The sequence below is a fragment of the Podarcis bocagei genome, assembly GCF_964188305.1.
Source record: "Podarcis bocagei genome assembly, chromosome: 13".
NCBI lineage: Eukaryota > Metazoa > Chordata > Lepidosauria > Squamata > Lacertidae > Podarcis > Podarcis bocagei.
Window position 1 is genome coordinate 29,480,849 of NC_138138.1, and position 9,773 is coordinate 29,490,621.

A 9,773-nucleotide genomic window follows, 5' to 3' on the forward strand; every position below is an offset into this window, starting at 1 on the left:
AGTATAGAATTGCAGCCTTAGGAAAGTAGTTTATTTAAGGAAGTTACTTACTAATTATAAGTGGGTAAAATATCTGTGCTTAAAATAACTGTTCTTATTCAGTTTGTGCATTTCTAAATGCTAACAAGTCATAGGCCCTAAACAACACACAGGCATTTATTATATGGCAATAGAGTGAAAGAAATTGCTGGTCGTTATGATGAAATCACAGGTTTTCCATCTCCTGGGAGCCTTCTTCCTGGTAAGTGAGGAAGATTGGCTTCTCCCACGTCCACAGTCCTGGATTCAAATTGTCAGCCCACATTATTCTCCAACCTGCCGCTGCTTATAAACTGCAACTATTTCCCCTGCAACTTGTATCATGCAAACTGGAGTTCTGAAACCACCTCTGGTATTGCGTTCTGCTAACTACCTAAAGCCAAGGGAAGGCTCCTTCCATTCGCTGGCTAGCACCTAGCCTTAGCTTTGCTGATGGCTTTCTTAATGGTCATCACCCTTCCCTTTGCCCTCTTATAATGGCCCATCCCTTCAGTTTATTGAACACCGAAAAACTGGTTTGGCCTGTATTTTGATGCTGCTAAATTCTGCCTTCTGGCACCCAGGAATTACAATGAAAGGAAATCTCACTGTCACACATAAACCTGCCATCTCCATTAGCAGAAGCAGGAAGTGGCTGTTAACTTTTGAAACAAAGGAGCTAATGAGAAGTACCAATCTTTTGAGTGGCGTGAATTTCAAGATATTCCCTGTGGAAAGATGGAGTATGAAGAATAACTATACAAAGCCCTAGCCCCTTTTCCTTTGCCTTCCTTTTATCTTGAACATGTTTATTACAGTCAGTGGGCTCGTCCACATTTCCTATAAAGCCTGGGTCTGAGTGGTTTTCTGCTTGCCCCATGCTTTCTAGGCATGAGTCCATGTGCTTTTGTCCTCGCCCCACCATGTTCTCCTGGAAAACCCATGGTTTAGCGCCAATGGCAATATGCAGAAAACCCAACTGCTGCTTGTTCCGATTCAGAGCTAAACTGTGGGTTTTCCCTGGGGGCAGAGGAAGTATGGCTGTACCCTGTGTTAAGTAAACCAAGACCTTCAGCAGCTGATGGGTTAAAAATAACCACACAAAACACTCCTGCAAAATTCTCCGAACTTTTAATATGCCTTGAATGAAGCCATGGAGATTACAGGGTGAGATGTTAGTGAGAGATTTGTGGGTGAAGAAATATAAACGACTGTTGATAATAAGGGAAAGCTACAGATGGAAAGGAAGAGCACCTAAAAACGGCTAAAATTCCTGTTAATTGAAGTGTTTTGACTATCTAACAACATCCAGACAATTAGAAATGAAACAAAAACGGGTGTTCTCCTTAGTGCTGTCGCTCTGCTTGCCCCAATCCAGGGGCAGAGGCACCAACATGCTGACCCCCAAAGAATGAAGGGAGATGATCTGGGCTTTCCAGATCTAGGCCAGAGATCGTGTGCAAACTGAAGAGGAGCTCTGCTAGATCCATCCAAAGTCCCATCATAGTCCAGCATCCTGATCTCAGTGCCCAGCCAGATACCTATGAGAAACCGAGCGCAACAGCCTTGAGATTTTCTGCAAGTGGTGCTCAGAGGCATAATACCTCCAACAGCGTCCCTTTAAAAGCTAAGGAGTGTTGGATCAAACCAAAGACAGATCTAGTCAGGAGTCCTCTTTCAAGCAGCGCTGGCCAGATGCTTCAGGAAAGGCCACATGCAGGGCTCAAAGGCAAGAGCATCTCCCCGCTGTCATCTCCCAAAGGCTGGGACTCATGAAGCACGCATGCTGCTTTGGAACATGGATGTTCAAGGCATCCACTGATAGGCTGTTCCTCCATGTATTTGTCCAATCCCCCTTGAGAGCCCGTGGCAACTGGCATCATGCAACAATGAATTCTGTACGTTAAATGTGAAAGTTATTATTTAAGTCCTATGTTTCTTCTGCTTTGCATCTTCTACCAATCAGTTTCACCGGATGACCTCAGGTCCTAATGCTGCCAAAAGAGAAATAAAAACCTATCTGCCCACTTTATTTACACCATGCATAATCTTGTAAATATCCACCGGGCCCGCTCTCTTAGTCTCCTGTAGCATCTTTCCTGTTCTGAAATCTCCCCCATATGAGAGCAGCAACTTGCAAGTGATCTCAGAGCCCTCAAACTTTCTATTTCCTTCAGGACGTCCTTGGTGAATCACTGAGATCTCCTGGGGTTACGGGGCAAATTTCCTTCTCTCTTCCCTCCTCCTTCAATACTTCATCCTTCAAATAGCCTACTTTCCTGGCTCACCACCAAATTGTGATCCAGAGTTTCCTCGCTGTTCCTGCTGAACCTCCCACATGGAAGTGATACAGTGGTACCTCGGGTTAAGTACTTAATTCGTTCCGGAGGTCCGTTCTTAACCTGAAACTGTTCTTAACCTGAAGCACCACTTTAGCTAATGGGGCCTCCCACTGCTGCTACGCCGCCGCTGCACGATTTCTGTTCTCATCCTGAAGCAAAGTTCTTAACCCGAAGTACTATTTCTGGGTTAGCGGAGTCTGTAACCTGAAGCGTATGTAACCTGAGGTACCACTGTACTTCCTTTTCTATCTACCTCTGTTCCTTCCAAATTGATGCTGCTCCTGTGGCTGCTCCCCCAACCTCTGACCCTAGATGTTGCTGAACTGCATCTCCCATCAGCCCTAGCAACAATGACCAATAGCCAGGGATGATGGGAATTGTAGTACGGAGGGCTGAACGTTCCCTGCACCTACTTTATATAGTATGCCAAGGAGGAACAGCACATCCCACACAGCTGTGAGGCTCTGTGGAGACAAGGTTCAGTTGCAGCCAGCCTTCGACAGCCATCTTTCTTTCCTGACAGAGCTACATGTGCGATTCCATTCTGTGTATCTGCTGAGGGCCCCCTCTGTCACTGTTCTCTCCCACTTTCTGCTGGAGTAAAAACAGCACTGCAGTTGCTGCATTGGCTGCAGAAGTTGAAAGAAACTCTGGCAAAGGGACCAAAGGAGTGATGGGATGGGAGGTGATGGTTCCGGCAGTGGTGCAGTCCGGTCATTTTAGCCTTTGGGCTTAATGGTCTCTTGGGAACTCCTCTCTTTAGATAGTATAAGGGTAACCAGATGTTCTTCAGATGTTCCTGGACTCCAACTCCCATCAGCCTCAGCCAGTACAGTCAATGGCCAGGGATGATGGGAGTTGCTGTCCAACATCTGGAGGCCACCACATAGGCTGCCCCTGGTGTATAACTTCACTGAGTCAAAACTGTGGGAGGAACATCAGAAGTGCCATGCTGGGTCAGACCAAAGGCCTTAATCCCCCATTGTGTTTTCACATAGGAAGCCCATAAGCAAGAAATGAGCACAGCAGCACTCTCCTCACTTGAGATGCCCAACAGCTGGTATGCAGAGGCAGACTGCAATCCTGGAGGGAGCACACAGCCATCATGGTCAAGAAACCACTGATTGCCCTCTCCTCCATTAATTTGTTTAATCCCCTTTTAAACCACCAAGCTGGTAGCCACCTATACATCTTCTAGCAAGCCAGCTCTTCTGCCCCATCTACTGAGTAAGGCCGAGGACTTCTACCCCCAAATCCTGCCACTAGCTTTAGGGCTTTTAAAAGGACAGAGCAGGGCTCTGAACACATTGTATATTTAAAGCACCTGACTTACCCCCCAAAATTGTGGAAACTGTAGTTTAAAGGGTGCTGGGAATTGTAGTTCTGTGAGGGCTAAAGTACAGTTTCCAGGATTCTTTGGCGGAAGCCCTGTGCTTCAAACGTATTATGTGTACACAGCCTGGATCTCTACGTTGCAACCAGGCAGCCTTGCTGTGCTGGGATATTTTGTTCTTATTCTCATTTCTGTCTTTTTAAAACACACAAACACATACAGGAAATGTGTGCTCTGGTTCTAGCTCTGGACCACAGGGAAGACACACCTTTCATCAGCATCCCATTTGTGACTGATTATGCTCTATGCCGCTCCCCAGCCAAAGCCCCCCAAGAAAGCTCACAATTGTACAACATATAAAACCACCACCAATCACTGTATATAAACCATTGAAAACAACAAGCTAGAAAGGAGCAACTAAGCAAAAGAAAACGTTTACAAAAATGGCAGAGCGTTGCTGTGGAGAAGAGAAGTCTACCCAACCCCCTTAACCTCCTCCTTTCATTTTAAATTGTTACTGGAACATTTTCACACTTGAGGACCGCTGGGGGGGGGGGCGATCTAAGTTGGCATTGGCGATGTCACGGGAAATATCCAGTTAGTGTCTGTGACAGTTGCCACAAATTGCATTTCAGACAGCCCTCCAAACTGCTAGCTTGGGAAAGAAAGCCACGTTCCCCGTACGTAACACTGTGTTGTGGTTTGAAAGAAATATCACCCAAAGCGGAAGTGCTTTTTGGAAGGAACATGTTGGGATCTCATGAATGGCCCTAACTCGACTGTGGTGGGAGGGTGGCAACCCTGAAGTACCTTTCGCATTAACAGTGCCTCCCAGCCCCCCACAAGTCTCCAACAAAGCTCATAAAATTCGGGGTGCCAGCCAACTCTCCCCTCCTTCTATCTGTCTGCAGCCACAGTCTCTTCACTGAGCAAAGCGTCGGGCAAGAAAAGCTGGTGGTTTGCGACCCAAAGCTTGGTTCCCTCTTCAAGGCGGGCACTTGTAAGGTCTCACAAGGACCATGTGGGTTTTCTGGTGTGTACTGAGGCCAGACCTTTGCCGGAAACTCTTCCCACATTCCGTGCAGTGATAGGGCTTCTCCCCTGTGTGGATTCTCTGGTGGATGGTGAGGTGGGAGCTGACGCTGAAGGTCTTCCCGCACTCGTCGCATTTGTAAGGCCTCTCCCCGGTGTGGATCCGCTGGTGAAGGATGAGGGTGGAGCTCTGGCTGAACCTTTTCCCGCATGCTTGGCATTCGTACGGCTTTTCCCCCGTGTGGACCCTCTGGTGCTTGGTCAGGTGAGAGCTCACTGAGAAGCACTTCCCACAATCCACGCATTTGTAAGGCTTCTCTCCGGTGTGGATGCGGCGGTGGAGAACGAGGGTGGAGCTCTGGCTGAACCTCTTCCCGCATTCATTGCACTCGTAAGGCTTCTCACCCGTGTGGATCCTCCGGTGGATGGTGAGGTGGGAGCTCACGCCGAAGCTTTTCCCGCAATCGGAGCATGGGTAGAACTTATCGGCAGGATGGGGGGCTCTCTGGGGCTGGGCGACGCTGTGCCGAGTTTGGGCAAGGCTCTCCCCACACTGGACACACAGGCTTGGGCCAGGCCCCATATAGACCCGGGGCGGGAGACTGGGGTTGCCTTTCGGCAATGGAGGAGGAAGAGGCGGCTTGGCCCATCCTTTCCCCGGTTCCTCGCTTTGCTGCCCAGCCTGGTTCTGGCCTGGGTAAAGGGAGCCTTCAGGGCGTCCTGGAACCTGCTTCTGTGTCGGCCCAGCCTCTGCACCTCCAGGCTGGGGATTTGGGTTCATGGTTCCTCCATCTATCAAAGGAAAGAGAGTGAAGCAAGCATGGGAATATTTCCACCCCCTTTTTGCTTTGTTTCAACGTTTTATATCTGAATGGTTACCTTACCTTGTTGGTTTGATCATTTGCTGTTTTAAGTGGTGTTACCAACCTGAGATATTTTGATGGATGGATGGGGGGCAAGGGGCGGGTCAGGAGTCAAAATAACTAAATAAAACCCATTTGCTGGTGCCGCGGCTTAAAAGCATCGTTCCATACAATAGGTGAACTAGACCAACCCAGACCCAAGAGGTAGTGCTGGCTGACACTAATATTAGCTTCTAATTCCTGACATTCCATAGCTAACCAGCAGAATTCTATGGGAATTCCACCAGAGTTATTGGGTTTGGCCTCCACAACTATCTAACGCTCCAAATATTTCTGTGATGTAGGACTGCTGACTATACAGGGACAGGAAATTTTCTCATAACTTTCTATCTTCTCTCCATCTACCACAAGATGGAGTAATTCTAATCTTCTGAGGCTTTTCTGTGAGCTTACTAAAGAAGTGTCCTGACATATTTTCACTGGAGAGAGTTTTGCTGGCTTAGCAACACGCAGCCTTCAAGATTTCAAAGAAACTCTCCTGGCCTGATCAAGAGTTCCCTGTAATTCAAAAGGCTGCATATTCTTAAACCAGCAGAAGTCAATGTCAATGTTGCCATACGTTTTGGGACCTCTGGGATCTCAGGTTTGCAATAGCCATCTTTACTACTTAAAGCTGATTTTATATGAATTTTTTTAAATATAAAAAAGAAGTAAAAAAAGAAATAAATAAAAAGAAAAGTCCTTACCTAGTGAGAGTAGAGTCCCATAATTGTCCTGCACAATGTCCCTGTAGACAGGTCTCTGGCATGGGTCCAGAAGGGCCCACTGAATCTCAGCAAAATACATCAGTCACTTCTGCAGAAGGCTGTGGCCTCTGAAAAAATAAGTTTCCCCTGCTCAGAATCCATCACCAACCCTGCGGCTTCGGGCCTGTAACGTGGCCTTTGCTGGACAGCATTAGCCCCCCTGATCTCAAAGCTACAGGATTCCTGCGGCCCTCCTCTCTCTCCCCTGCAATATCAATCCTGCTGCGCCTCCCGTCTCCCTGGCAAGGCTGGTGCACTTTTAACAACTTTGGGCGACGTGCAGAAATTCAACAGGTGAAGAAGACTTTCCTGGGCCGATTTCTGCACGGCGTGCACAGTTCTTAAGAGGCACACGAGTCCTGCCAGGAAGGCGACGGCGGCGGGTGGAGGAGGACGACGAGGAGGCAAGCTTTCCTACTTCCTCTACCAACCCAGCCCAAGGTCTACGTCATTCTCACGTCTTGAAAGCTCTCTTCTTGTTTATATACACGTAGGGAAGATCCGGGTGTGTGCCCCCCCCACCTTGTTTGCGGGGGGGGGGAGCGGTTCGTTCGGAGAGCAGAGGCGCTGATGGAACGGCGGTGCGTTGGCTCCCCGCTGTTTGTGATAGGCTCCCCCTCCCCTCCCCGCCCCCCCTTTTTTAATGAGGAAGTTGCCTGGCTACGTTGCTGGACTTTTGGCTGGCTGCCCAAACCCCAGTCGGCGGGAGTTACCTGGAAGTCTCTGGCTTCAGGATCGGGTCCCTGAGAAGCTGCAGAGTTCGCGATCTCTCCTTTAAATGATAATATTAAAAAGGGTGGGAGGGGAGGAGAGAGAAAAGAAAGAAGTGGGGGCGGGGGAGAGAAAAGCAACCGAGGCTGATAAAGGTCTCTCTCTCCCTTGAGGATGCGGCTGGAGAACGAGGAGATTTCTTAAAACTGGAGGCTCCCGCAGCCCCGTCGGGGTGGCGCCGGGTCTGGGGTTGCTGCTGCCGCTGCTACGCAAGCAGGAGGAGGAGGAGAAGCAGCAACAACAAGGCTCTCCGGCGCTGACCTGGGAAGTTCAGCCCCCAAAATCGTCAGCGGGAGCAGCAGCGAGAGAGAAAATGAGAACAGTCGCCTCTTTCTCTGCCTCTCCTTTTTTTGACAATGGCCAGAGCCCTCTAGCGGCATCGCTTCTGTTTTGCAACGCGGAGCAGCCGCCCCAAACAAGAGGCCGGCGCGGAGCCCCCCTTGCCAAGCGCCGCGGCGGGGGCCTAGGACCGAAGCGGAGCCCGGCCGACGCGCAGCGCGGACCGGGGCGCTGGGCGAAGCCGAGGCGGCTTTCCAAGGGCTGAGCGGGATGCAGTGGGAAGGGAGGGCCGATTCCAGCGGGACCTTCCAGGTTCACGGAGGGGACATGTCACTGAGTACCAAATACCTGTGCCTGGACAACGACGAGCGAGCTTCCTGGCCCTCCGGATTGCGCGTGCCTCTGGGGAGCACAATGCTGCACTAGTTAGACGGGCCTCTGGTCTAACTGGCAGTGCATACATTTAATAAATAAGTAATAAATAATCCATCCTAAAACATCATTAGGCCAGAGGGGCATTGTGCACCCAAGACTGGCATGGCATCAGAAGAAGAGAATCCCACTAGCATCTTCTTAAGGGCAGTACCCCCCTGACAATAACAAAAATAAGGCATTCCATATTTAACTTCACTCCTATATATCCCTGCCCTGCAGCTGTGCTACTCAGACAGGCACCCTGCAGGTGCATTTAATACTTTTTTTTTTAAAAAAAAAGTATTAAATTTATATACCACCCTTTATCCGAAGATCACAGAGCAATTCGGTTTTTTATTTTAAAAAAAATGAGAACACAAAATATAGCAACAAACCAGAACCTCCGTCTAGTTTAAAAGACAAGGTGTTTTTAATTAGCCAAAGGCCTGGGGAAAGGGGGATGTTTTTGCCTAGTGCCTAAAGATATGTAATGAAGTCGCCAGGCAAGCCTCATGTTGCCGCCCTCCAGACCTTTCGTGGAGGAGGCCCACAAAGAAGGGCCTCAGAGGATGATCTCAGGGTCCGGGTAGGTTCATATGGAGAGAGGCAGTCCTTGGGGTATTGTGATCCTGGGCTGTTTAAGGCTTTATACGTAGGTCAAAACCAACACTTTGAATCTGGCCTGGAAATTAATTGGCAGTCAGTGCAGTTGGGCCAGGATTGGCGTCATATGCTCAAAGCATCTTGTCCCAGAGAGCAACCTGGCCTCTAAATTCTGCACTAGCTCAAGTTTCTGAACCATCTTCAGAGGTAGCCCTGTGTATAAGGCATTGCAGTAATCTTAACACTGAGGTCCAGGACATCCACTGCCACACCTGCAGGTGTAAAGGAGCAGAACATATTGAAGGCTCCACGGAGCCCAAGAGCACACGCCAAGCATCACCATCTGGAAATGATCATCCAAGTAGGACCTGAACCACTGAAAAGAAGTGCCTCTCATCCCTAACTTGGACATCTGCTCCACAAGGATATGATGCTTGATATCAGAAACTGTTGAGAGGTTGAGAAGAATTAAAAGGGACACATTTCCCCTGTCTCTCTGCCACGAGAGGTCATCAATACAGGGTGACCAAGACAGTTTCTGTGTCCAAATCAAGCCTAAACTCTGATTCAAATGGATCTAGAAAATCAGTTTCTTCAAAGAGTGGGTAGATCTGGTCTAGCACTTAATTTCAAAGTGTTGGTTTTGTCCTGGAAATGTGGCTCAGGGCCCATGTTTGCAGAACGCTCTCACCAAGGAACTTTGCCTGGCGCCATCATTATATATTTTCATGTGCCAGGCCAAAACCTTCCTTTTTAATCAGGCCTCTGGCTTTTAACTAGGTGGGATGTTTTAATGGATACCCCCCTCACTTTAATGTATGCATGTATGTATTGTTTTTTGTAAGTCATTTTGAGCTTTGAACTGCCATGGCAACTAATAAATGTATTTTGTTATGTTATGCGTTTTCATTTTGTATTTTTATGCTGTAAACTGCCCTGTGGCCTATGAATGAAATATGGTATATAAATTTAATAATAATAATAATAATAATAATAATAATAATAATAATAATAATAATAATAATAGACTAGGCTTTCAGTGATGCAGCTCCATCCAGCCTTTGGGATGTTACCAGCTGAAATTAGACAAGTGTCTACTACCCTAGTATCTTGATGTTTAGGCAGCTTTTTGTTAAGTGAAATTAACTATGCAATTAAAATTATAAAATTAACTATACACTTCTAGACCTGGTTTGATTGCTCTTAGTTTCTGGATTCTGTATTTTGTCTCATTCTACATCATTTCTGTAGCTTTGGTTGCAAAATGGTTTACACTGACAGCAGACAGACACCAACACTGTGTTCTTTCTGG

General features: G+C 47.9%; 1 protein-coding gene across 2 annotated transcripts; it reads right to left on the bottom strand.

The window, feature by feature from the left end:
- Positions 1-1,132: 1,132 nt before the first annotated feature.
- LOC308570537 (uncharacterized protein) lies at positions 1,133-7,569 on the bottom strand. 2 transcript variants are annotated; one of them, XM_081165441.1, is made up of 3 exons: positions 7,108-7,569; positions 6,335-6,462; positions 1,133-5,517 (listed from the first exon to the last, which is right to left on the bottom strand). In XM_081165441.1, the coding sequence occupies exons 2-3, from the start codon at positions 6,432-6,434 to the stop codon at positions 4,679-4,681; spliced, it is 939 nt and encodes a 312-aa protein (XP_081021567.1). In that variant the 5' UTR covers positions 6,435-6,462; positions 7,108-7,569; the 3' UTR covers positions 1,133-4,678. The 2 variants fall into 2 exon arrangements, with proteins under 2 accessions (XP_081021567.1, XP_081021568.1); XM_081165442.1 differs by lacking the exon at positions 7,108-7,569 and adding an exon at positions 6,853-7,001.
- Between the last annotated feature and the right edge of the window lie 2,204 nt (positions 7,570-9,773).